Source organism: Arachis stenosperma, chromosome 9 (assembly GCF_014773155.1).
Source record: "Arachis stenosperma cultivar V10309 chromosome 9, arast.V10309.gnm1.PFL2, whole genome shotgun sequence".
In the NCBI taxonomy this organism is placed as follows: Eukaryota; Viridiplantae; Streptophyta; class Magnoliopsida; order Fabales; family Fabaceae; genus Arachis; species Arachis stenosperma.
This window is the reverse complement of record NC_080385.1, coordinates 156,012,854-156,040,655: the sequence shown is the minus strand read 5'-3', so window position 1 is coordinate 156,040,655 and position 27,802 is coordinate 156,012,854. Positions and strand designations below refer to the sequence as shown.

At 36.2% G+C, this 27,802-nt stretch overlaps 4 protein-coding genes across 7 annotated transcripts; 3 read left to right on the top strand and 1 right to left on the bottom strand.

The window, feature by feature from the left end:
* The first annotated feature begins 257 nt into the window (after positions 1-257).
* LOC130950429 (multicopper oxidase LPR1-like) lies at positions 258-5,877 on the top strand. The gene is made up of 3 exons (XM_057878915.1): positions 258-675; positions 3,799-5,256; positions 5,334-5,877. The coding sequence occupies exons 1-3, from the start codon at positions 457-459 to the stop codon at positions 5,385-5,387; spliced, it is 1,731 nt and encodes a 576-aa protein (XP_057734898.1). The 5' UTR covers positions 258-456; the 3' UTR covers positions 5,388-5,877.
* Positions 5,878-6,206: 329 nt separating this feature from the next.
* Positions 6,207-11,241, bottom strand: LOC130950459 (phosphatidylinositol 3,4,5-trisphosphate 3-phosphatase and protein-tyrosine-phosphatase PTEN2A). The gene is made up of 13 exons (XM_057878949.1): positions 11,045-11,241; positions 9,997-10,539; positions 9,374-9,475; positions 9,225-9,281; positions 8,693-8,758; positions 8,219-8,395; positions 8,016-8,102; positions 7,846-7,910; positions 7,694-7,770; positions 7,481-7,527; positions 7,230-7,360; positions 7,072-7,141; positions 6,207-6,923 (listed from the first exon to the last, which is right to left on the bottom strand). Exons 2-13 carry the CDS (start codon positions 10,444-10,446, stop codon positions 6,399-6,401), a joined length of 1,854 nt encoding a protein of 617 aa, XP_057734932.1. The 5' UTR covers positions 10,447-10,539; positions 11,045-11,241; the 3' UTR covers positions 6,207-6,398.
* A 2,007-nt stretch (positions 11,242-13,248) lies between these two features.
* On the top strand, positions 13,249-15,997 carry LOC130951362 (protein BUNDLE SHEATH DEFECTIVE 2, chloroplastic-like). Of its 4 annotated transcripts, none has more exons than XM_057880011.1 (3): positions 13,249-13,477; positions 14,663-15,075; positions 15,731-15,956. In XM_057880011.1, exons 2-3 carry the CDS (start codon positions 14,714-14,716, stop codon positions 15,795-15,797), a joined length of 429 nt encoding a protein of 142 aa, XP_057735994.1. In that variant the 5' UTR covers positions 13,249-13,477; positions 14,663-14,713; the 3' UTR covers positions 15,798-15,956. The 4 variants fall into 4 exon arrangements, with proteins under 4 accessions (XP_057735994.1, XP_057735995.1, XP_057735996.1 ...); XM_057880012.1 differs by having other exon boundaries at positions 13,256-13,477; positions 14,305-15,075; XM_057880013.1 differs by lacking the exon at positions 13,249-13,477 and adding an exon at positions 13,484-14,636 and having other exon boundaries at positions 14,714-15,075.
* LOC130951361 (urease accessory protein F-like) lies at positions 15,784-16,506 on the top strand. Its single transcript, XM_057880010.1, has one exon. It carries the CDS (start codon positions 15,784-15,786, stop codon positions 16,504-16,506), a length of 723 nt encoding a protein of 240 aa, XP_057735993.1.
* Positions 16,507-27,802: the final 11,296 nt, after the last annotated feature.

The following is a 27,802-nucleotide window of genomic DNA, read 5'->3' as shown; positions in this document are numbered from 1 at the left end:
GTCTCTAAAAACTTTTATCTTCACTTAGAAATCTTGAGTTTAAATATCACCACCAACTTTAGAAAAAAAAAAAGAAAAAAAAAAGCCTCCATCTGGTTCCACAAAAAACATTGTGAAAGAGAAGGGTCCGAGGAGTCTATTCTATTCCCTTCCACATCTACCTTTTTTTTTTTTTTGCCTAACTTTTTACTTCAATGATTGTTCTTTCCATCTGCTAAAAGCTAAACACAAAATTATAAGCAATGCATTATTGATTATCATCTTTGGAGTACCCTCGTGGACCCAAAATACAATAATCAGCATTATGCCACAACGCATAATCTCCACCATTAGCCACTGCACCAATATACATTTATACATTACCCTTGTTCTCTTTTAGCTTCTTCCTCACACTATATATATCAATAGATATATAGCTGGCCTACACCCGTGACCAGAGAGGTAATAGCATCAGCCATGGACTACCCAACATTGCTGCTTCACAAAGTTGTCACTCTTTTGGCTCTTTTAGGTGCTCTTACATGCATATCAGCTTCTGATATGCTTCTAAATGTATCAAACTTGCACATGTTTGTCGATGAACTTCCAGAAATTCCCAGAATTCTCGGTTATGAACTTGTCCATGGCGTCCCAAAATCCAAATCTCTCACTATTGGCATGTTCAAGAAGAAATGGGTATGTCTCTAATTCTTTATTCTGTTTTTATTTATTTTGCCTCTTTCAATGTGATGATTTCCTTATCCTTTAATTTATCTCTTTGTCTGAACCCTCTAGTGTGCCGTTTGTGTTTCTTTGCTTTGATTTTTGGCATTTACTTGTTCACTAAAATTATTAAATTATTGTTGATGCTAAATGTTTGCATTATTTTTTTGAAAAAGTCTAGGAAGACAATAACTTTATTAAATCTTTGATAAGCATATATTCGATAAAAGAAAAGTGACTAATCTTTAGTCATTTAACGAAATCTTATATCATTAAAATTATTAATGATAGCTATTTAATGAATATAAATCACAAAAGTTGCTGGCACTCTAACACTCCTCTGTTTTTTTTGTTTACTTGTTATTTGTTTAAAACAATAGCTTATAATTCAAATTTTTTTAGATACGTTTTTTTATACTTTTATGTTAAACATAAGGACGAATAATATCTTCATATAAGAACAAATTGCCCCTGAAGCCGTTATGAAACAGTTTCTCATGTACTAAGAAACAAGCAACCACATGCTCATGTAAGCTACGACGTCGTTCTTCCCCGAATCCCATGGCAAGAATTTGATGACCAATCTAAAGATATCATACTTTTATCACTAAAATTAAAAAAGATAATTAAAGAGGTCTGCCTAGCTCCACCTTGTATATTTTTTGTGTGAATTTAGGACTATTTTTTTTTTTACTTATGGGTTATTTGAGAATATTTAATATTTTACTATTTTATACCGTTATAGTAGTAATACAAAATGTCATTTATAGTAAAAAGTATTTTTTAATTATAAAAAAAATATTACTAACGTTTTGAAAAATAATATTTTTAATTATAAAAAACAAAATATTACTGATATTTTATAAATTTTTTATTTTTAATTTTAAAAGACAAATTTACAAAGACCCATAATAATACATAACATGCAATTTAAATAATTTTTGAAAAATTCATTTCTAATAATCCAATATAAAAAAAATTCTGAATTTAGATCTAACGTTACGTGCTCAATATTTTATGTTTCATAAATAGTTTTTCTTTTTATGCTGGTATTTTTTTGTTGACAATAGATTATCTCAATTTTTTTATTAATTAAAAATATAAAAAATAATTTTTAATTTTTAATACTTTTTAATATGTTTTTTAATCCCACTTTATAAATTGTTTGATGAAAGATCACATATTATATCTTCAAATGAGGAAAAAAAAAAAGATCTAATCCTGTTTCTTGTCTGAGGTGCCCAATCCACTTACGCCAACAAATTTAAATGTTCTCCTTCCAATTTGGATTCCATTTCACGATTGCAACAATTTTTGTTTTTATAAAAGGAAAATCTGGAGTCTGTTCCTTATTTTATTTTAAGGAATTTGCATCTTCTAAATTTTAAATAGTTTTAAATTTATTAATTTCAATGTTACAAATATATATATATATATATATATATATATATATATATATATATCCCAGGTCTTTTACGCTAATAAAATAGATAAAATTTAAAATTATATAGATATTTAAATTAAAAATAATATTTTAATTATTTTTTAAATTATATATTATATAAACATAATTATTTTTTTATATTATATAATTATTTATTATTTTTTATTAAAAAATTTAAGTTTTATTTTTTATGTTATTTTAAAGGATTATATTTTATAATAATTTTTTAAAATCAAAATTTTTCATCATAATTTTTTAGATAGTAATGAGTTAAAAAATAATTTTTAATAATTTTTTAAAAGTTATTTATTATTCCATTTTAAATTTATAATTATGTAAAATATAATTTTTTTAAAATTTAAATTAAAATATAAAAATTAGAATTTTATTATTATTTGTTTTAATTTTTTTATATTTTATTTGAATTTAAATATAAATATTTTTTTATTAACATTTATGTTTTAAAATCAATAATATATATAAGTAAATGTTTGTTTGGGTGCTATTAAATTGATAATTTTTTAATGAAAAATATATTTTTTTAACGTGTTTGGTAAATTTCTAATAGTAAAAATAAAATATTAAAAAATAAAAAAATCTTTTTTGAGAAACTACAATTTATTTTTTTTTTTGAAAAGATCTTTTTTCTTAAAAAAAAGATGTTTTTTATGTAATAAATTAACAAAAAAATATTTTTATATACTTAAATATAATTGATAAATAAAAATATCTTTTTGTATGAGTTATTCAAACATAAAATTATTTTTACTTTTCTACAAAATCTTTAAAAAAAATCTTTTCTTAAAAGTTCATTCAAACAAGTTCTAAATAAATCGAATCGGCTTATTCGATTTATTATTAGTACATAATCGAATAAACTTTCATTCGATTTGCATATAGATAATATAAATCGAGTAAATTTAATTCGATTTATATAAAAATATTCAAAACAAAATATATAACCAATTCTAATTAAAAAGATCTACACAATTTTAAGTTAAAAAAATATAAGTAGACAATAAAAATATTAAATAATGTGACTAATGAATATATCAGATATTTAATTTACTATGTGTGCATATAATTATTTTAATATTAAGTAATTTAAAGTATAGTATGTTTTTATTTTATTGGACTAGTTTTAGAGTTCATTATTTACATTGGTTATAAAAGTCATTTTCTACCTAACAAAATCTTTTTAAATTTTATTCATTTTATTAGCGTGAATTACCTTATATATCGCCCCCTTAAAGTCAATAGATTCACATAGATTTGTAATGGACATAAGCATGTGAATCTGATCTTACCAACCCCGCGCTAGTTTGTAAGGACGCGGGAATCTGTCAGTGGTGATGTGCACTCAACTTAAGCCAAATATTTCCACCTTCATTAAAAAAAATTAAAGCTTCTCGTACAGTCGTACTATTCTATTCTTTCTAAGTTCTATTTAGTGCATGAGCATTAATTGAGTGACATTATTGCACGATAGACTCCGAATATTAGTATATCTTTACTACATATAATTATTGACTTGCAATTGCAAAGTGCCTTCCACCCTGTCAATCATTTTCATCATCCAACGATATTGTACAGTACTACACTAGTAGTTTCAATCATACACTTAAGAAAAAAGAGATGGTTGGTTTTTGCAGAAATTCCACAGGGATCTCCCAGCGACGACCGTATACGCGTATGGATTGAACCCTGAAGAAGCAACGGTTCCCGGTCCAACCATTGAGGCACTTTATGGAGTTGGAACCCATGTGACGTGGGAAAATCACCTCCCTCCAATCAACATACTTCCATGGGATCCAACAATTCCCATTGCATTGACCGTTGCAAGGGAAGGCATCCCTACGGTAGTTCACCTCCACGGTGGTATTCATGCACCCGAGAGCGATGGAAACGCGTACGCATGGTTCACATCAGGATTTAGACACAAGGGACCCACCTGGACTAACAAGACCTATTACTATCCTAACAACCAGCAACCTGGAAATCTTTGGTACCATGACCATGCCATGGGATTGACTAGAATCAACCTTCTAGCTGGCTTAATTGGGGCCTACATCATTCGTCACCCTTCGATTGAGTCGCCACTTGGATTACCCCACGGCGACGAATTCGATCTACCGTTGGTTGTGTTTGATCGTAGCTTCCGCACCGATGGATCCATCTTCATGAATTCCACTGGAAACAACCCCACCATACACCCTCAGTGGCAGCCAGAGTATTTTGGTGACGCAATCGTTGTGAATGGCAAAGCATGGCCACGCCTCACGGTACGACGTCGTAAATATCGGTTTAGAATAATCAACGCTAGCAATGCAAGGTTCTTTAGATTTTTCTTCACCAACGGCTTGAGATTCACACACGTGGCATCCGATTCTGCTTACATTGAAAAGCCAATCACAGCCAATGAAACTCTAGTGGGGCCATCTGAGATCACAGACATCATTGTTGACTTTTCCGAATCAGAGAGCCAAGTTGCAATCCTAGCCAACAATGCTCCTTATCCTTACCCGTCTGGTGACATGGTCAACGAAGCTAACAGCAAAGTGATGAAGTTCATCATCTTGCCTAATGAAGAAGTTGACACGTCACGGATCCCTCGGAGTTTGTTACGTTACCCGGATGCAAGTTTATCCCATGCGACGCGCACACGATACATTGCTATGTACGAGTACACTAGCGCCACAAATGAGCCAACTCACTTGTACCTAAATGGGAAACCGTTCGATGCACCAGTAACGGAAACACCAAAAGAAGGGTCCACAGAGGTGTGGTATGTGATCAACTTGACGGAGGATAATCACCCGTTGCACATTCATTTGGGTTTGTTCAAGGTGTTGGATCAGACGGAGCTGGTGGATCCGGAGATATTCAAGGATTGCATGACGAAACTCAACGATGCGCTGAAGTGCCACGTGGAAAGATATGCACGTGGCAAGAAAGTAGGGGTCCCGGCTCATGAGAAAGGGTGGAAGAATGTGTACAAGATGATGCCCGAGTTTGTTACGAAGATTGTGGTGAGATTCTCTTTCATTCACACCAATGCGTCGTATGGGTTTGATGCAACGGCAAAACCAGGCTACGTGTATCATTGCCATGTGAGTGCTCATCATTTTCAACTTGAAAAGTTTTATTAATTAGAAAATATTGTTGCTCACTTCTGATTTTTATGCAGATATTGGACCATGAAGACAATGCTATGATGAGACCCTTAAAAATCATTAAGTGATCACAGTTGTCAAAGATATGTAAACAATAGTAGTGTGTGTAAAAGGTAAGGCTTTTGTAGCTAAAATAAGCAATGTCCAACATCATTTTAAAGCAACTAGAAAAGTGTATTATTGATGCTAAATGCAGAGCTCATGGTGTAGGATATTTTTGTTGGAGGAGAATCGATGCGAAAGGTTGCTTTTCCTTTTAAAACACGTCGTTTGTTATTTGACATACAGCAGTAGTGAGATGTATTTCGTATTTAAAAAAGAAAAAAAGAAAAAAAAAGTGTCCGCTACATAATTTTTTAGTTTTTAAACTGTATGAAATTAAGTGATGTAGGGACAAAGATATTTGCCTCAAATGAAGCCACAACAGGTTCGAATCCTAGTGTAGTTGCTACGTTTGTGTGTGTGGGAGTGTGTAGTATGACCCCCCAAAAAAAAATGTATGAAATTAAGTGCAATATGAAATTATGAATTAAAGCATCTGCGTTTTCTATACCAATGACTGGCTGTGACTATTAAATCAAAAGCTTAAACTTTATTTGTACCCTTACTTTCCTAGTTGACTTAACTGTTTATTACGTTTTATATTACAAACAAAAGGACGACAAATAAAGGAAATAAATAACTTTCTTTTACGAAAAAAGGAAGACAAATAGAAATACTACAGCTATACAGAAATTACTTAATTTAGTTAATGTTGTTAGAATGACTTGAAGGAGAATAACTACTACATAATAAAAAGAAAATATAAATAAATACAGGTATACAGATGGTTTCAAGCTCTTAAATTTTAATTAAACATTGTTTTCTTTTTTTTTTTAAGAAGGCAATTAAGAATAGCCAACCAATAATGTTAGTCAGCAGCTCTTATTTTTAATCTTTTGTACTGAATGTAACCAAATTCAACATTAGAACAAACCAACCAACAAACAAATGATAGATGAACATTGTACCAGACTGAGTTGCAAACAATATTATATACAAATGTCAAAGTATATGAAACCAGGGTAATCCGTAGAACTTTAATCACTTTCGTAGTCTTCATCATCTCCAAATGTAAAAACAGATGCATCTGCAGCCATGGCCTTAAACTCACTTTCTGAGCTGGCCATCTCAATACCAGACACAGTTCTTTCATTATCACTTTTTGGTTGACCAGCATGAACTGGTTTCGAGCTTGCACTTTCCAAAGAAACTTGTTCAGTTGCATGTGTTAGATTTGCAACTTGATTTGAAATTTTGTTGGTTTCAGATCCACTGGTAGCCTTGTTAACCGTTTTAACTGGTTCAGAAGCTGGTTTTGCTTGCTTGCTTCTTGAAGAAGCAGAATGCTCCGACTCACCATCTGAAAACACATCATCTTTATCCCGACTCCCTGACTCTTTGTCTGTATTCTGCACAAGTATGCTTGCTTCAACTGGGGTGGCACTATCACTTGAACTCTCATCTGATCTTTTTCCAGTGGCCTCGGGTTCGGAAGCCACAACATTACCATTATAATCAACCAGCACAACCTCAACGAGGAATCCTGGAGAAGGCAATTTCCTCTGCCAGAAGATAATTTTAATGAAAAGTTAACAAACTAGTTTCAATTTCCTGAGAGTCACCATTGTGTACTATTACTTACAACACCAACTCTTGACAACAATCGTCATATATTCGAAGATGATCATAAAAGGAGCACAATAGATATACCTTGTCAAAGCCATCAAGATCACTGGTGTTCAATACTTTTCTATTTTCTGTCATAGTTGTGTTCAACCAACTAAGAAAAAAAGAGCAAGATATTTCAGTTTCAGCTCAAGATTATCAGCAGAAGCAATTGAGTACTGATTAAGAAAATTGATTAGTACCAGTAGAAGTCTCCTTGGCGATCATGAAAATGAATTTTGAAGTCCCCAGCCAATTCTGTAAGACCAGGCTCTCCTGGCAAAGCAAAGACCATTACTCCCTTCTTTGGAGCACTGAACCAGAAATCTTCTGGCTGCAAATCATTACTTTGTATCACAACGAAATCCCAAACAAGTTTAAAAATAGAAAATTGGTTGAAAAAGGAGAACTAGGGGATAAAAATAGCTGGCAGCAAAATATTAAGGATTCGCACCAAAAGATCCTTGGTCCTTGGATGCTTTTTGGTAGAGAACAGCACACCTGCACATTAAAAATAAATAAATAAATAAAAGAAAAGGGGGATTCATCAACAGCAAATGCTATTGTTAAGTGTCTTTCATATCTATATTTCTCTTAGATCCACACAGAGAGTAGCCATAACTATATAAACATGAGGGGAAATTTAGCACAAGAATTTAAAGCACACCACTATGATCTGAGACAGTTATAGAGGGCCTGATCCAGTAAGGGCACCTGTGAAGCCGAAATCCCCTAAGCATGCACCTGCACAGAATATGATCTCAGCACACTAGACATCAATGAGGTGAATATTTAAGTTAAATCAGGGCCAGTACTTACCTACGGGCAGGTGGGTTTTCGCCATTGAAGTAAGTCAAGACACGTTCAAAATATTTGACATACCTCTAAACAAAAGATAAAGTAAGACATGAGACAAGAAGAAGCAAGAGTGAAATACTCCAGAATCCCCAATTTTTGGCGGAACTAGCACATAGCAAAGCCGAACTTACAATCTGACTGGGCAGAACAAGTCCTTTTCCATCAACACATCGTTTCTGATTATAGTAATCCATTGACTCCTCAGCAGTTGGAAAGAACTGCAGCACATTTAATTTGCCAAATCTAAATAAAACTGAGCAGCATAAAGAGAAAGATGGAGTAAATGTAAAGCAGGTTCATTAAATTTAGATGAAAATGTTTAGATACTACTCACCTTTAAGAATAATAGAAGACTGGAAATCATCAACCCTGTTCTTGCCATTCCAGCCTTACAGTGGACAACTACAACATTCTCAATATCTAACTTCAACCACGAGTATGCACTATGACAGAATGAGATAACCAGTTGAAGTGGGGGGCAATTATGGTCATCAAATGGAAAGCTAGCCACCTGAAGAGGGAATATGACATTGCAGATGAAAGCAGCAGTTGGTTTGAAAAACAAATCAAAGTGCTGAAAAAACCTAAAACCCAAGTGAAACAGAAAGCTGGCACATGTAGTCTAAGCTGTCTAGCTATCATCATAACAAAACTAATGATAGATTATATGAATTAATATATTCAAAGTAGACAAAGAAATTAAAGCATACATTAATGACACTTAAAGTTTATGGAGTATAAACGAAATTCACATCGCTTCTGTGGTTCCACACTTCTCCTCAAAGACTCAGTAAAATTTAGGACTCACCTTCCCCTCAAACAATGATGCATCATACAGCCGCTCAGAACAAAGATTGTATACTTTGTATTTATCCTGCGCATAAAAAACAAGTCAAATGCAAAACTATACACGAAATGAAAAGAAAGGACAGAGGCTCCTGGGCTTTCAAATTTTAGGACACTGAAGAAGCAAAACACCCTTGTATTCAGGTTATCTGAGATTCTCCAATAAAATTGAAACTCACCATAAAACAATAAAACACAAAAAGGGCAATGGCAGGATAACAGAATATACATGGGCTCATTTTATTATAAAGGAAGTAAGGAAATATACAGGTTTACTGTAAATACAACAAGCTATGCACCAAAATGTTTAGCAAGCCATAAACATTTGATGGACCAAATTAAACAAGGGATTTGAAAACTTATAAACATTTAATGGACATATTAAATGCAGTACAAACATTTCAATGGTTATAATCGGCATGGGATATAACATTAGCCACAAATAGCCATATGCATGAGTACTTGAAATTTCATGTCAGAATATGTGTGGCTACCTTATGGTGAGTCTCAAAAAACTTAATAACTTCTTCCATATGATTTCTGTAAAATCCCTGCATGGTATATATAGAGAGAGTATGAACACTTATGTTTAACATGAAAACAACTACCATAACAAACTGCATACCAAAATTCAGCAACTCACTTCAACATAACCGAAAAACCCAGAGCTCATGTCACCAGCAGGGAACCCCATAGCAATGATGTTTTCTGTGATATATGTCATATCTAAATCAAAACCTCCTTCCTGAAAACAGGCATAATAGTCAACAATACTAGTACATATTAGCCACAAAGTTATTTGATAAGAACATACTCTTCAGAGGGAGAAAAAAAATAAAGAAAGATAGAAATAAATATAAACGAAAATCAACCTCAACCAACTAGCATCAATAATTAAGCAATGAATGAATGAAAATATTTTCTCGACAATGTTCATCAACCTAAATTATATTCATGTTCTATCAAGGAGTAGGAAAACATCTGCAACGTCCAGAGAATTTTGAACTCAATAGCAGCAATGAGATATGATCTAAATAACCAATAACAATATAATATTGCTTAGCTCAATTTTGCTTATCACAACAGTGGTATCTGAGATTAGGCTTCAGAGATAAGCTCTAACTCCTAATTAGGGAAAGGGAAGGGAATAGAGAACATGGGATCGCATAAACCATCCCAATAGAAGAAACAATAAATTGTTCAAATCACAAGACATAACAGTCTAGCAAGAATAAACACATAGTTTATATTGAAAAGGAAAGACACCTGATATCTGCGTTTATTCTGAGAAACGACATGTCGTGCCTTAACCTGGACAGCTTTCACTGCATTCTTAGAAGTGTCAACCAAACCTCTTGTGATACTTCCAAAAATATTAGATTGTGCTGGTGTCTCATTGGAACTGTCATCTGCCGGAGGAGACTTTGGTGACAAACGCAATCCCAAATTACTGGTTAAGCGAGCAAAGGTTGATTTCCCAGCATTTCCAGTGGATGGGTCATCTTGTGAGCCAGATGGCTGAGAAATGTTCAAGTTTTTGGCCCAAGATGATGCCCCGGTGGAGGATGGCTTAGATGGTGCCACATGTGCAGAACTATCTTGCCCAAAGGCTACAGGAGCTGAAGAAGCTTGTCCATCGGTCTCTTTGACTGGAGGTGAAGGAGATGGGTCTTTACTAGGAGGTAAATTTGATACATCACCAGGGACCGATTCCATTATGTCGAGAAAATATATATATGCCAATGGCAACTTAGGCAGAAGTTGTTGTTCTTATCATTAGGTAGCCCTACTGTATCTTCCTAGTTGATGCTGCAAATTCAGACATGGAATTTACAAAATGCAGGGCAAAAAACATAAAATGATATTCTTTGTTAAGATTATTAGGTGGAAAACAGAAAACAAGCTTATGTTTTATACTGGAAATATGTACATTTGGGATAACAAAATTGAATCAACAACCGTAATAATCATATTAATAATAGCAACTCTTGTCAACTACACAGAAAAACTAGCAGTTTTATATAGTATTGTCCCTTCTTAAGCATCTCGGCCAAAATCAGTTCAGGATAATGAGTTCAGTTAGTTGAAACCTCAAGGTCCCAAACACCCAACTGAAGTGAACCATTGAAAAAGAAAATAACAAGATAAGAAAATGCATGAGACTGAACTATGAATCAGTTTTTTTTGGCATAAATTGGAAACTCGAAGAGGATTAGCGCAAGATACGTATGAAGTCAAATAAAAAGGTAAAATCGCAATGAAGATTCGAAAGATACAAGCAATTTCAGATCTAAAGGAAGGACAGAAATCTTACCGAATGTGAGAAATCCGAAGGAGCGGAAATGGATGAGAGAGGGGAGCAAGGAAGGAGCTGGGAGGTTAGGGTTTCGAGGTGGATCAGAACGGGGTTTCGTTGAATTTTCAATTTGCATTCATGGTTATTGATTATGACGTCAGAAATTAATGATCCGACGGTCGGTGTGCTCCCAGGAGTACCCGATTCCAATTTAGTATTGGTGTATCCTGCGAAGACTTCCGTTGTCAAAATTTTCTTTATAAAAAATGTAAGAGGAATAAAAAAATGAGTGTAGGAGACATTATTCAATGAATCTGTTTTTTTTTAAATATAATATATATATATATATATATATAAATGTTAGATGTGTAAGTTTTTTGAGTAATTAAATTTAACCAAGTTGTTTAAAAAAAAAAATTTGTTTGGGCGACGCTTTTTCTTTTTTCGTTCTTTCTTCGTTCTTCCTTTTTCATTATCGTCGTCATCTTCTTTTTTGTTCTTCTTTTTTTGTTATCGTCGTCATTGTTGTTATCGTCGTTGTCACTACTGTTCTCGTCTTCTTCTATTAATAACATAAAAATAGAAATTTTGGGGCATAATATAAAATTTTTTAGGAAAAGTTTAGGGGCCAGCAATTTTATTGCATTTTGGCCAGCATGTAACCAGCAGAGAAAGGTGAACCATTGGATAAAATTTCACACCAATCTCACACCATCAAATCATCATTGATGGCTAGTTAATGGCTACTAATCACAAATATTGCTGTCTCCCTAGCATTGCTCAATTTTTTATATGCAATATAGAAATTTTTAGAGGATTACATATTCTATTGATAAGTTTATATTATGTGCAAAATTTTATATTATACTTTAAAAATTTGTATCTTATATCAATAAGCTATATCAATAAATTTTTGTGTTTTTCAACAAAAATTTGTGTTGAACACTTCGGCAAAATATCACTCTATATCAAAGTTCTGAAAATCGGATTGAATCGACCAGTTTGACTAGATTAATCGGGAACCGGTCATTTGGCCGATCCGATTAATCTCCAGAACTGTTATGCAAAAAATTGGTTTAAAAACTAGATGAATCGACAGTTAACCGGTAAATCGACCGAATTTTTTTAAGTATCGATTCGCTGATCCAAAAATCAAAACGATGCCGTTTTAATTTCAGAGAACCAACAGATAATCGGGTACACACATAAAAAACGTAAATCCGAATCAAACCGAACTAATTACAATTCAATTGATTCGGTTTAAATTTTACTTTAAATCCGAACTAATCTGACTCGTACTCACCCCTAGTTGCCAATAGAAAACATTAAGTACTATGATATTGTTCAATAATGTTTCGACATTTTTTTTTGGGGGGCAAATTTTATGAATTAATCCTCAAATATTTCATTTTTCAATCAGCATGATCATAGAAGATGTATAAGTAAGGTAGGTGTATAGTACAATAGAATAAATAGAGAACCATCCAGTAAAAGGGATGCAATGTTGTTTCAATATACACAATGTTAGGAACAATATGATTTTGAAAAGGGAAAGTATAGGGAGCGAATGGCTTAAGCGTACAATGTGTATAATGGAGGTTTATGAAGTATTAGAGATATAATCATTAGTGTTACATTGTCTTATCAGGTTACGCTTTTGGGATGAGTGATTTTATGATATGAAATTAGAATTCTAGATCTAAAAGGTCAGGTTCGATCCATGGGTGATGTTTATTCTATTCATAGATCAAAGATTTAGTCTATTGTACACATTGTATACTTAGGTCATTGGCTCTAACACTACTCTTTTGAAAATCGCACCAGACCGGCTAATCGAATTGTGAATTAGCAGTATTAATGATTCAATTAACCATAAAATTGCTAATTAAAAAACCGCTAAGAATCTGTTGAATAGGCCGAGAACCGGCCGGTTGGATGAAACTATGTCGTTTTGGTTCCTGCGAGCATGACCTTCCTTCCCCTAGCCTTCAGTCTTCATTCCAAACCCCTAACTAAACAGCTTCTCCCCAAATCAAAAACGGAAGTTGAACCAGGAAACGCTAGCTTCTCCACCACCGCCGCAAGGACTGCCGCCGTCCGTCGCGCTCAGGCACTACCATCATCGTCTGGTCGTCCGTGCTTCTTCCTCCTTCAAGAATCGCAGCTTCTTCTTCCTCGAGCTCTGCGCGTCAGTCCCTGGTATTCATCTGCTCCGTCGCGCTCCTGCCGCCGTCCGTCGCGAGCTCAGGCACCATCGTCTTCGTCTGGTCGCCGCATGTTCTTCCAACCCACCACCGTCTTCTGAGTCCTGTTCGTCGCCTGGCCTCTGTCTCCGTCGCGCTTCTGCCCCTCTGCTCAGACTGCTCAGAAGAAAAACCCTTCATTTCAATTTCCTTCCTTCGAGTTCAGAGAGCAGAAGCTCAACCAAGAGAAAAACCCTAGACTTCGAAGGTCAGTTCCCTGCTAACTTCTTCTGCGTTTTTTATTTATGCCATGTTCAATGATTATTTGATTACTGATTATTTGAATGTTTTGTGTTTTAATTTTTTATTGAATGATTATTTGATTACTAATGAGCTCTAGTTCTGCTGTGTTGCTATTTTTGTGTGTTGTGATTTTTTATTCAATGAGCTCTGGTTCTGCTGTGTTGCTGTTTCTGTGTGTTCTTTATTTTTTATTGATATGCATCTGAGTGATATCACCACTGTAAGTTAACTACTTGCCCTTTCTCTAGTCCATAGTATCTTGCAATTGTATCTGTTTGTAGAATGTGGGGTAGCTGACAACAAAAAAGCTTCAAACCAGAATAATATAATAGTGCCTTGTAATGTGAACAATAATTTTGACTCTTCAATAAAATTTTATGCACAAAAAACATGTAATGTGACACTGTAATGCATCATTTATGCTGTGTTCTGAATTTTTTATTTCTGAATAATCATTGATAAGTTGTGTTGTTGTTGAAATTATTGATAAAAATGGTTTTGCTATGCTGCTGCTGTTTTTTAATTTCTGAGTCTGCTATTTTTGAATTTTTGTTGATAGATTTATTGATTTTAGGGTTTAGGGTAATTATTTGTTGCTGTTTTTTAATTTTTGTTGCTGTTAAACAAATTGCTTGAACTGAATTGTGTGTTTCGAGGTCCTCTGAATCCTGGATCTCTTTCCAAATTAAAGGTTTTTACATTGAAAAATTACCCTTTTTAAGAACCTTTTTTTGCAATTGGGCTATTCAATATCTCTCAGCTCCAGAAACTGAAAATTCACAGTTGCTTTAGATTAGAAGAACTTATTCCATTCACAGAGATCGGTGTGGATATTCTTCCAAAACTGGAGGTGCTGCTGCTAGCTAACTTGCCAAGACTCAGATTAGAACATTTTAGCCATATTTCTTCATGGTTCACGTTAATGTTTTATGAAGAAATAAAAAGCGAGTTGTGCTTGTGGCTGTTGTATTTGGATGTTTATTTGAAATTTATTTATTATTTTATTCAAAAACGGTTTTTCGGTTGAACCACGGTTGGACCGGTGAACCAGCAACTAAAGCGGTTCTCAGAACCTTGAGGAACAGTCACAATCATGCCCACCAGATGTTTGAGAAAATGTTAAAGTAAGTAAGAAGCTCTTTTGTTTCAGATATCAAGGGTCATGGTGGAGTCACTGGAAATATTTTGCTTGCTTTGATAGATGGCTATTTTGGCCCTGAGTTTATTGACAATGGTTCGATTCGAGAGTGGGAGTTTCAATGGCCTACCTCCTCCGCGCTCTCCCAAGTTGACGCCACATAGTCACATCTCACTCACTAAGCCATCTTGGGTTGTGAGAACGGAGTCAAATGTTAAGAAGAAGAGAAGAAAGAAACCGGATCCACATTGTGTAGTCTGTGAGGGGAGTGGACGAGTCGATTGCCACCAGTGTCGTGGGAAGGGAAGGACAAACCAGGTTCATTTGGAAATGCTCCCGAAAGGTGAATGGCCAAAATGGTGTAGAACTTGTGGCGGAAGCGGTCTTGGTTACTGCTCCCGTTGCCTTGGTACCGGAGAATATAGGTATATTATGGGATTCCATTTCATGAATAGGGACGATGATAATTCCCAAGAAAACAAGTCTTAGTCCCCCCCCCCCCCCCCTTTTCTTGTGATAGCATAGGTGTATTTGTTTGTAGGTTGGAACTACTGAATGTTTTGTCTTTTTATCACATAATGTAGAATCACCATTAATAGATTGTTCCAACTCTTACTTCCTTGTGCAATTTGATTTTAACATGCTGATTTGTTATGTTGTAAGATATGATTCTGATTGGACTGAAAAAAACATTTTTTGCAAATCCTTGTTTGGACACAGAACAACATAGTGAGTTCAAATTCATAATGAGATCTGATAAATAAATGTCCTACTCCCTCCGTAAGTGAATTATGGTTAATATTAATAAGCATGGCATAGAGAGTTCAGAATAATTAAAGAAAGGGAACTGAGGAATTTTCACGGTTCTTCCGAATTTTAAGCATTTGTTTGAAGATAGGTTTGGAGCAATGATTGAGTTGTCTTTGTGTGACCTCAAGATCATGCTTTTGGGAGCTCAATTTTGGTCGAGACATTGAGTTTTATTTCTTGTATGATATGTAATTCATTTTCAAATGATGTCTGCAAGTATTTCAATTTCCTTAAAGAATTTGAATGTATAAGCCTGGTTTCTTCTTCTAGGCTTTTGTGGGAATCTGATATTTGTCGTCGATGCCAGCTGACTGTCGTTTACAATGCAAATAAGTGAAGGGTGTGACAACGGACCTCGCCTTGCAGACTCCATTGCACAGTGGAGCCAATGGCAGTTGCTTGATTCTCTTCTACCTACCGGCGGCTTTGCTCACTCTTTCGGCCTTGAAGCAGCAGTTCAGTCCAACCTGGTCTCAAATCCAGATGAACTCAAGACATTCATTATCCATGTCTTGGAGAACACAGGAAGCTTACTCCTTCCTTTCGTGCACTTGGCTTCTGTGTCGCCCAAGTTGGAAACCTGGCACAATCTTGACAAAATATTGGATGCCACACTGACAAATGAAGTCAGCCGAAAGGCATCGATCTCACAAGGGTCTGCACTAATGAGGGTGGGTTCAGCCGTGTTCTCGGAACTCCCTTCTCTGAAAGCAATGAGAAACGCTTCTTTGGGGTCAGGTACTATATCTTTTCACCATGCTCCTATATTTGGACTTATATGTGGCACACTAGGATTAGATAGTACTGATTCTCAAAGAGCTTATATGTACATCACAATGAGGGATGTTATTTCTGCTGCTACAAGGTTGAATTTGATAGGTCCTCTTGGTGCTGCAGTTTTGCAGCATCAACTTGCTCCTAATGCTGAAGCTATACTAGAGAAATGGAAGAATCGCGACGTTGACGATGCATGCCAAGTTGCACCTCTGCTAGATACAGTACAGGGTTGCCATGGTTATTTGTTTTCTAGGCTCTTTTCGTCCTAGAAGGCACAAACATAACACTGATGTTGTATTTTTCATAATATGAAGTACATAGACATAGTAGAGTTTTGATTGGAAGAGACAATGTTAAGTCTTTTGGTAAATTGAATTTTCTTGTTTCTTGTGAGGTTTGAGGTTGCAACTCACTCAAAAAATGGCTTCAATTGGTTTTACGTGATGATGTAGGTTCAACGATTGACACATGTCAAGTTGTGGTTCAACCGAAAACACCAATCTAAGTAACCCATATATATATATATATATATATATATATATATATATATATATATATATATAGAGCCGTAGGGGTATATAAATACGTTCATTAAGAAAAATGTTTGCACGTCATTGCTTGGCTCCTATGGGTGTAATCAGGCCAGGTTGGGTTGGGTTTGGGTGAATTTGAGAATCAAAATTGATTAAATTTCATCGGTTCGAGTTGGATTGGGTTAATGTGCTTTTGTAATTGAAAACGGAACTAACCCAAATTGATGAAATATGGGTTGGATTGGGTAATCGAGTACCCGATTAAAATCAAATTTATGAGACATTGAAAAATAAAAGGAAAAAAAAACATTTTCGTAACTATGAGAAATAATAATAAAAAGGAGGAATGAAAACTAAAGTGAGATTAGGATTAGTAAAAGTTATATAAATATTATTTTTTTAATATAATATATTAGATAATTGGATAATTGAATTTTACGGTTTTAAGTCTGATATCTGAATCAATTAAAGTCGGTACAATACCAATATAATTGGGTCGGGTTGGATTTTATTTTTTTGTTGTTTTCCGCATAAGCTTTTCTAGTGATTCATGCGACATGACTTATAGGAAGAGGATCACAACAATTTTCCTAAGTTAATTAAATTTGAGACCTTTTTATTAAACCATTTTTGTGTGTTTTGTTATGCCATTCTATGGCTTGTTTGAATGTCATTTAAAAAAAAAAAGATATTTTTTAAATGATAATTTTTTTAAAATTTTTTTTATAAAATTAAAAAATAATGTTATATTTAGATATCTTATATAATTTTTTTATTAATTATATTTGAATAAAATAAGATAAAAGTATTTCTTTTCATTTATTTGTGAAAAACATCTTTTTTTTAAAAAAAATATCTTTTAAAAAAAGATGTAAATTATAATTTTTCAAAAATATATATTTTTTAGTATTTTTATTTTTATTATTAAAAATTTGTTAAATATACTAAAAAATAAAAAAATATTTTTTATTGAATAAAGATCTTTTTTATTAATTTAATAACACCCAAATAAACACATAATTGACCATTTTCTGAGACTTGAACATTATTATTTTCTTTTAAATTTCATTGTTGCTGCAGTAATATACTAATATTGTTATTATTCAGCATATAATTAATCGACGTTTACCACATTACTTGGTAGCATAAGTTTTAACACATCATATATATATATGTGCAAGAAATTTAAAATTAAAAAGATAGACCAATAATAATAATAATAATGATGGCGATGACGAAAACAAAGACGAGATTATGTTGAACATTTCACAATTATTATTTATCTTCCTCCGCATGAGGCAACTCATTGGAGATCAAAATCTAGCATTCTTCTAATAATAGGAGGATTATTAATATTGAGTATTGTTAGAGAGTCAATAGTCTAAGTGTATAATGTGTTATTGAGTTATAAAATGAACATCATCTATACTATTCAGAATAACAGTACTAGGATAATAAACATTTCAGGTCATAAAATCGTTCATCCCAAAAGCTCAAATTGATTTTTGGGTTCACCAAGAATCGAATTTTTGACTTTTCGAATCTAGAGTTTTAATACCATGTCATGATACCACTCATCCTAAAAGTTTCGTCTGATGAGAAAAGATAACACTAATGATTATATCTCTAATACTCTCTAAACCTCCATTGTACACATTGTACAAATATTCCATTGGTTCCCTATACTTTCTCATTAATATTAGGATTAAGTACGATGTTGGTCCTAATGTAGAGATTGAAAATTTATTCTGTTTCTAATCTTTGTCGCCGCCGCCATTGCTCTTTGCTGCCGCTGCTCCTCGTCATTCTATCCTCATCGTCTCTGCCGGATCTCACCGCCAGATCTCAATGCTGCTCATCTTCCTAACTCGACGTCGATGCCCGCAGATCTGCGAGGGTGGACGTCGCGCGCCGCTCGCCGTTTCTGCTCCTCCTCCTTGTTCGGTCGCCGGTCGTCGCTGCTCTTCGCCGATTTCAGGTTCCTTTTAAATCTGTTGCTTTTGCTTCTGATTATCAATTCTTCTAGTTTTTGTTTTTTTGTTGTTGTTGTTCTTCTGATATTATTATTCATTGTTCTTTCTAAGTTCTGAATTCTGAGTTTTGAGTTTTGAAGATGATGATGATTTTCTGAGTTTTGAGTTCTTGTTGTTCTTTTGTTGTTGTTCTTCTTCTATTTCTAGTCACTTTTGTTGTTGTTGTTCTTTTTCGTATTTATTTTTTATTCCACTTATAAAATTAATGGTGAGATATCACACTTTATTCTTTTAAATATTAAAAAAATTTAAAAGGATCCATTTTCCTTATCCAATGGCTGTTGGTTGCTTCCTCTCTTATTGTGAACCTTCCAACTTAACGAAAAGTAATTATTATTATTATTATTATTATTATTATTATTATTATTATTTCTTTTTTTTCTTGTTCTTGGTGAATTTTTGTTGTTGTTGCAGAATCTTATTTTAATGTTAGCAAAATATTGGTATTGTTGGTAATAATTATAATTAAAAAAAATAACAAAAAAAATTTAAAATACTTAAAATTTGGTTGAATTTAATTGAGATTATGATTTAGATGTAGAGTTTTATTAACTAAAATCATACACATAAATAATTACCACATAAGTTTTTTAGATAGATATATATTAACTATTTATTTTTCAAAATAATTATGTTAAAGATCTTAAGCTATTTTTACCTTAATGAGGCATTGTCTCTCTCTCTGGTTTGGTCTCAAATTCAAAGTCACTACCTTTTTTCACCCGGTAAACTTTTACATACCCTTTTAATTTAGGGTAAATACCCTTTCCGGCCCCTAAACATTTTAAATTGGGACATGTCGCACCTTTATCATCCAGAAACCTCAACCAGGTTCTCAACCATCAACATTAGTGGACGTATCGACCCCTGTGACCGGTTGCCAACAGGTTGCCTGGATGACGTGTCAGGTGGAGGCTGAGTTGTCAAATACAGGTGCCACGTGTCACTAGAAGTTGTTGCAGGGACTAAAAACCCCCTCCCTGCCCAAACCGGCAACACCCTCCACTCACCACCCCTCCCCAGCACTCCTCCACCACCGCCACCGCCGCCACTGCCGCCACCACTACAACCGCCTCACAACCTTCGCAACTCATGCGAGTCTTCCACCTCTTCTTCTTCCTCCACAACCTCCCAAAGCTTCACCCAATGGAGGTTCTCTCTCCCGACAACACCTTCCACCACCACCACCACTACTCCTCCGCCACAACAACCACCACCAATCCATGCTTGCAATATACAGACATCATCGAATTGAATTGCTCTACGGATTTCAACCCTTTTCTAGTTTTCATTTCTAACCAAAGTTCTTCAGCACGGTTCAGATGTCCGATTCTACCAAATGCTTCAATAGCTAACATATAACTTTTTGATCTAACCAAGGGGAGTTCTTGAATGATTCCCCAAACTCTTTCTAGCTCCTTTGGGCTCCCCAAATATCCATAAAATATAAGTAGAACATCGAATGTTGACCAATTGTTCTTTGTAATAGACTTTTCCACAGGAATGCAGGATTATGAGGCGGTTGAAGACCAAATGTGAGATGGGATAAGCCAACTCCCTCATTTTCTTCATGTACTCAAGTGATTGCTTTATGACACCTTTATCCAGCATTGCAATGACCAGATTGTTGTATAGCACCCATTCCATCACCTACAATAATTGTAACATGAGTTCAACTTAAGGGAATGTTTTTGGAAGTAAAAATCATATTTTTGGAAGCAATAATGATTGGTTGTTACCTCAAGTGCGCGTTTGTTCATGTTGAGCTTGCGAAGACGGTTGATGGCGTGGAAGACATGGCCTCTGTGAACAGGGAATCCATCGCCCATCCAAGTGCGGAAGGCAGACCCAACAGCCTCCCCTTTCCGAAGCTTCTCGATCCTTCTAGACAAGCTCTCTGAGTTCTGAGGGCTCTCAGAATCGCTTTCAGAGGATTCTCGCGGTGATTGGATGCAAAGGAATCTGAAACGGAGGTGGGCAGAAGGTGCTCGACGCATTGCCTCGATAAACCTGCATCGCAGCATGTTTCTCTTTTCTTCCCTCGCCCAACAGAATTGAACAAATGAACAGCACGTTATGAAATAGGTATTTATATTGCTCGGAGAGGTGAAAGAGTTTTTCGAGATTGTTGGAAAGTAGAAGCGGTGGTGGCGTTGGTGGTGGTTGTTGTGGCGGAGGAATAGTGGTGGTGGTGGTGGAAGGTGTTGTCGGGAGAGAGAACCTCCATTGGGTGAAGCTTTGGGAGGTTGTGGAGGAAGAAGAAGAGGTGGAGGACTCGCATGAGTTGCGAAGGTTGTGAGGCGGTTGTAGTGGCGGCGGCGGTGGCGGTGGTGGAGGAGTGCTGGGGAGGGGTGGTGAGTGGAGGGTGTTGCCGGTGGGGCTGAGAACAGTTTGGGCAGGGAGGGGGTTTTTAGTCCCTGCAATAACTTCTAGTGACACGTGGCACCTGTATTTGACAACTCAGCCTCCACCTGACACGTCATTCAGGCAACCTGTTGGCAACCGGTCACAGGGGTCGATACGTCCACTAATGTTTATGGTTGAGGACCTGGTTGAGGTTTCTGGATGATAAATGTGCGATATGTCCCAATTTAAAATGCTCAGGGGCCGGAAAGGGTATTTACCCTTATTTAAGTCTATATATATTTGGTGGTAAATTCTTTGGTATAGAATGGGGGGATAGTTCTACACATATAGAAATGTGTTGGATTTGTACAACAAATGTCAAAGTAAGAGAAAGTTTTTGCACTACACAGTACCCTTCTCACACTTTAAAATACGTAATCAATTTTATTTTTATTTAATAAATTTATCTTGATAATAATTTATTTAGATTACATACTCAAAATTCATTTCAAATATTAAACTACTAATAATTAAATATGTATGGACAAGTATTAACATAATATTTTTTAAACTGAAAATTTACTTATCACCTGAGAGAGGCTTTTTTCGATCCACCTAAATCATATATATACCACTAAGTATTTACTTCGAGTTATTGGATGTTCACGTATTATTCACATATGCTATTACATCTCAAGATCCAAAATTAACCATATATATATTGTTCATACCCTGACCCAGTAGTAAAGGCCCAGGTCCAAACAAAAGACCTAATCCCATGGATTGAGCCTCACCCGGCACCGACCTTCGTCTTACGAAGTCGGCACTCACTACGGCTTGTTCTAAAGAAGTCGGGAACGAGGGTTAGCTGGCAGATAAGCACTCATTCAGATGGGTAACTGCCCCTAAAATCTCTCTAACCACTTCCAGTATCCATATCTTAACCTCCCCAAGATAAAGGGACGGTTAACACCCTAAAAAAGTGGCACTACTCCAACGGTGGTTATTGGTTCACCACTATAAATACACTGACATTCTTCAGGTATCTCTAAGTCCCAATACTCTCTAGACCTGCTCACACTCTTGCTGACTTAAGCATTGGAGTGTCTTTGCAGGTACCACCCCCCATTCTTTCACATACACAACTCGGAGGCGGCTCCCAGACGTAAACCAAGTCGTAGACCACACTTCTCCAACGCTTGGGCCTCACAAACAAGCCCAACCACCGTCTGGTTCTAGGTAAGCCCCGGAACATTGGCGCCGTTGCCGGGGAGCCGAGAGATCAACCAGTGATGGCGGACAGATCCCCCGAAGAGGGTCATGTGGAATCAGATTCTGAACAAGAGAATTTGGACACCGGAAATAATGACGCAGACTTGACCCTTCACCAGGAAACCAACGATCAGCACAGAGAAGGTACCTCCGGAGTCAAAAATCCGAAGGTGAATTCTTTAGAAGGGCGCGAATCAGAGAAAGATGGACCATCCCATGCAACTGAACTCATGGGATTAGTCCATGTCCACCAAAGTCGCCTGGAATAGTTAGAACAGGAACGGGAGCGACAAAGGGAGACTGAGAAGAACCTAAAAGAGGAAATGGAACGACAAAAAGAGTTAGAAAGAAAACTCTTGAAGTTAGAATCCTTCCTCAAAGGTCGAAACTCCCGTGACGAACGAGAAGAACCGCCCCTAAGAGGGGAGGATCCTTTCAGCGAGGACATAATGAGGGCAAAAGTTTCGAGGAACTTCAAAAGCCCCGATATGGACCTCTATGACGGAACCACGGATCCGAAGCATCACTTAAGCAATTTCAAAAGTCTGATGTACCTGGCTGATGCTTCCGACGCTACGCGATGCAAAGCTTTCCCGACCACCCTATCGAAAGCGGCGATGAAGTGGTTCGACAGCCTCCCTCCGAGGTCGGTCACCAGTTTTGAAGACCTCTCAAGAAAGTTTTTGATGAGGTTCTCTATCCAGAAAGACAAAGTGAAACATGCGTCAAGCTTCCTGGGAATAAAGCAGGAGGTCGGAGAATCCTTACGAGCCTATATGGAAAGGTTCAACAAAGCATGTTTAGAGATCCAAGACCTGCCCACCGAGGCAGCCATAATGGGGTTAGTCAATGGGCTTAGAGAAGGTCCCTTCTCATAGTCCATATCCAAAAGACACCCCATCTCCTTATGAAGGTTGTGGTAGGCTTAGAGAAGGGGGGTTGAATCTATGCCTTCCTTTTACAGTTGCTGTTTTGAACCCTTTTGATCAAAGTTACCAATCTGATTCTGTTTGAACTCAGCAGCGAAAATTTATGAGACAATTTATTTTTGTCTCATAAAAATCAGAAAACAGAACATGATAGAGAAGAAAAAGCTAACACCAGCATATATCCTGGTTCGGTTGCTTTGTGCTATGCAACCTACATCCAGTCTCCTCCACAAATGTGGAAGAATTTCACTATAGTTAACAGTTTTACATACACCAATTTCACACTCAAGTTCTAACCTAACTTGACATTGGCTATGCTAACACCTAACTATTTTCTCTTAGTGCTAACCCAACTAAGAAAGGGATACCAAACAGGTTCAAGATACAAGACACTTAACCAACCTAAAGAAATCTGAAAATAACTCTAGGCTTTTCTCTCAAGTGTATCTCTCAGCCTTTTTCCACTCATGGCTTTTTCTCAAGATTTTCTCACAATGCCTTTTCTCTCAAGAAATTACAGAAAGATAAGCTTAGAAAAAGTACATTACAATCAGAAAAACATGAAGGAGATTGACTTCATCAACAGCCTCTGTGCTATGCGAAAAACCAGATTAGCAAGCCTCTGATTCAGTTCTTCATACTGGCGGAATGCACCTTTGATTAGGTTACACTGTCCAGTTAGTTGAACTTCTTCAAAGAGCTCTCTCAGAACAAACACCTCAAGTTCACTGGTTTTCTCTCCTTCCTTCAGAATAAACAACAAGCTTCTTTTTATCTCCTTGCATCTTCTTTGGTTCTTCCTCCAAGGTCAACATCTTGAGTCTTGAGCTTCACCAACCCACAAGCTCACTTTTCCTTCTCAATCATCAAAGTAGCACCTTTCCTTCTGACTTTTCCAACTTGACCGAAAGCCACAAAGGAGTAACCAAAATTATTTTTCAATGGTCAACCGAATCTGAGCCCTTGAACCCCAACTTGGTCCCCAAGTTTTGATTAAGACCGTAGATACACAGCAGAATAGGGCAGAGAACAACTTTCCCTTCAAAGCCATTTTCGGATAGAGCAGAGAGTAGGGAAGAAAGGATGAATATCTGATGCATGCAAGATGATATGGTTTACCTTTCTTAAGCTCGATTTAGCTTCTGTGTTACAAGCTTCAACTCTCTCTCTCTTGCTTCTTTGGTTAATGGCTTATGGAAGAAGCTTTTCTTCTCTTTCTCTTTCTTGCTTTTTCTGAAATCTTGATGTGACTTGATTAGAAGGAAGAAGAGCGTTGCTTTTAGCTGAGCAAAAGAGAGGGAATTTCAATTCTGAAACCATTTCGGGCTTGGATCGGGTATTAGTATGCATGGCCCGATTTAATTCCTTTGGTTTCTTCCTAAGCTTTTGCTTGGGCTCTTTATTTGCTTTCAGCCCAATATTCTTTGCTGAATACCTTTTATTCCATTTGGGCTGTTAACATTTGGCCTGCAACAATAAACAATTAGTTAATAAGTAGATATAATTAATCAACACTAATTATTTATTTTGCTCAAAAATAATGTTTGTCATCATTAATTAATTTAGTCAATTTCTTAACTCAACAATCTCCCCCTTGATGACAAACATGATTTAAGCAGTAATCAAAAGGAAATAAGTTTGAGTTAGAAAACTCCCTTTGATTTTATGTCGCTCCCCCTGTCCTTTTCAACAATAGCTCCCCCTGAATCTATGCTTTCCTCTTTATCCCTGTGTCACATTGTTCTTAAAGAAAGCACGATAAAGAGCTATGTACAGTATATCTTGTACAAGGGATATCAGATGAGCAACATCACATAATCAGCCTAACCTCAAACTATTTTCAGTAAACAATTCAGCATGTGAAAACAAATAAGACTAGTATCTAATATCCTATCCTATTGCTAATTTTACTCCCCCTTTTGTCATCAAGGGCGGATAAGATCAACAAAAACAGTGTCTTGTATCCTGCAGAAAAGAGTTAGAGCACAGACCAAAGTACTAATTAAGCTGTTTAAAGTGCACCAATATTAAGAGTTATTACAGTCATCCAAAATGAAATAGTTCAAAAGTAGCAAAAGAAGCACAAATCATGAGACAAAAAGAGAGCAGCAGCAGTTTTTATGAGACAGATCCTAGGCATCCGAACCATCCCCCTCCGAGACAGCATCCTCTTCAACATCAGTAGCAACATCGTCATCATTTTGAAGGTTATCAATGAAGGTCATCAGTACAGCAACCCTATCCCTTGATTTCTTCAGGAAGTTCTCATGCTTGCTACCCAGCTTCCTTTTCTCTTTGCTCAATTCAATCAAGTGGTTCGATTGGGAGACAAACTCTTGAGCAACATCCCTGACCACATTCAGCAGAGTGGATTTCTTCCCAGTGGAAATGGAAGTACCCTCAGTGGAAGGAGCAGTAGAATCCTTAGGAACAAAATCCTCATCTTCATCATCTAGGACGACTCGTTCAGATCGAGTGGGTCCTTTATTCTGTTTCACTGAACCACCCCCTTTTAGGTATGAATGTCTGTTCTCATATTTCTCATTGGCCATGTCAACACCAAAATACTCAAAAATACAAGTTAGAAACATGCCATAAGGAAGAGTTTTGTCCTTTTCACTTCTAACAGAATCAAACATGTATCTAACCATTAAATATGCAAATGAAATTTCAGTTTTGGTGAGAATGGCATATAAAACCAGAGTGTCAGTGTATGAAACCCTTTGATATGAACCGCTTTGAGGAAGTATAATGTGGTTGACCATTCGGTGCAACTGAGCACGTTCATATCCTAGGGCTTTGTGTGTGGGTGTAATGCCATCTATTAAGGAAACATGTTAACAAATACTAGCCAGGGCATCATTGTATGAAACACCAACTCCTTCATCCCACTTAACTGACGTGTATGCACAAGGCCCAACATCAGTATACTTCAAAGCTTCACTGATGGTCTCATTGTTTAAAATGATATCTCGGCCCTTGACATATGAATGAGCAGTGCCTTCATGATAAGTCATGTTTGCATAAAACTCTTTGACCAACAATGGATAAACAGGTTTTTTGATGTCAAAAAGGTGATTCCAGTCCAGAAAAATTAAGTTGTCAACAAAAGGAAAACCTTTTCTTTTCAAAGATGGCAGATCAGCGAGAAATGAAGAGCATAGGGTACGATACTGGATGACTCCCTCATAAAAGTCATTATTCATGGCAGATTTGAATCTATAGGGGTTATAGTTTGAATGAGAGGTCATAAAATGGGCTTTGTGATCAAATGGTCCAATTTCTGGTTCTTTAACATTTTTTAGAGAGACTCGAGTGTTACCTCTCTGTGAACGCACAGGAACTGACCTTGCCCTGGGTTGTTGTGGCTCAGGAACAGGTTCCTCCGTCGCCGGACGCTTCCCTTTGGATGAGGGTGGCTTTGAAGAGCCAGGTTTTGCAGAGGCAGGTTTGGAAGGCGTTGCCTTTGATGGTGGAGTTGGTTTGGCAGAGACAGGGAACCTTGGAGTGTTCTTGGTTCGAGCCATGGGGTCACACCGAGGAGGAGAGGTAGGAGGAGAAGGAGAAGGGTTAAAGGTTCGGTCTTGAGAGCGAGTGGAAGGCTTTGTGGGTAGTTTGTATATCTTCTCACGAGGAGCCCTTTTTGCAATGACTTTCTTCCTCATTTTGGTTAAAATGATGTCTTTGATGAAAGAGAGATAGTGGTGTGAGAGGGAAGAAACCGAAGGGTTGAGGAGAAGTTATGGAGGGAAGAGAGGGAGTGTTGGTAACCGTACCCAAAAGCAAATTTCCGAAACCATGCAACTGCATCACCATTTGAAAAGACTTGACAAGACATGACCTCATAAAAGAAAGATTTTATTTGATTTTAAAGATAAAAAAAATTGAAAACAACAAAATTAACCTGAAACCCCTTTCGGCCAAATTAAATTTACTTGAGAACCTTTTGGGCCACAAAACTTTTTAGTGAAAGCCTTTTATAAAAAAAAAACAAGATTGTAACATTCACATTTGGGCCTTGAGGTGGTATGAAATCAATGAAACACATTTGAACCACTCATGATCTGAATATTGAGGTTGGCCCAGATTGAGATTCACTTGAAACAAGCCCAGATCACACAGACTTGATGGAAACGTTCATCACTTGCCCAGAATTGTCTCATGCCTGTTTATGAGACAAAAAGCTCCAGCAAATACATCAGTATTTTTCAAACAAGGAATCATAACTCAAAATTCCTAGACAAGTCCTAAGCATGCAAAATCTATCCTCAGCCAATGGTTTTGTAAAAATATCTGCTAATTGTTCTTCTGATTTAACAAATTGAATGCAAATATCCCCCTTTTGGACATGTTCTCTTATTGAGTGAAATTTCACTTCAATATGCTTAGTCATAGAGTGCAAAACTGGATTTTTAGAAATATTGATGGCACTCATATTATCACACATTAAGG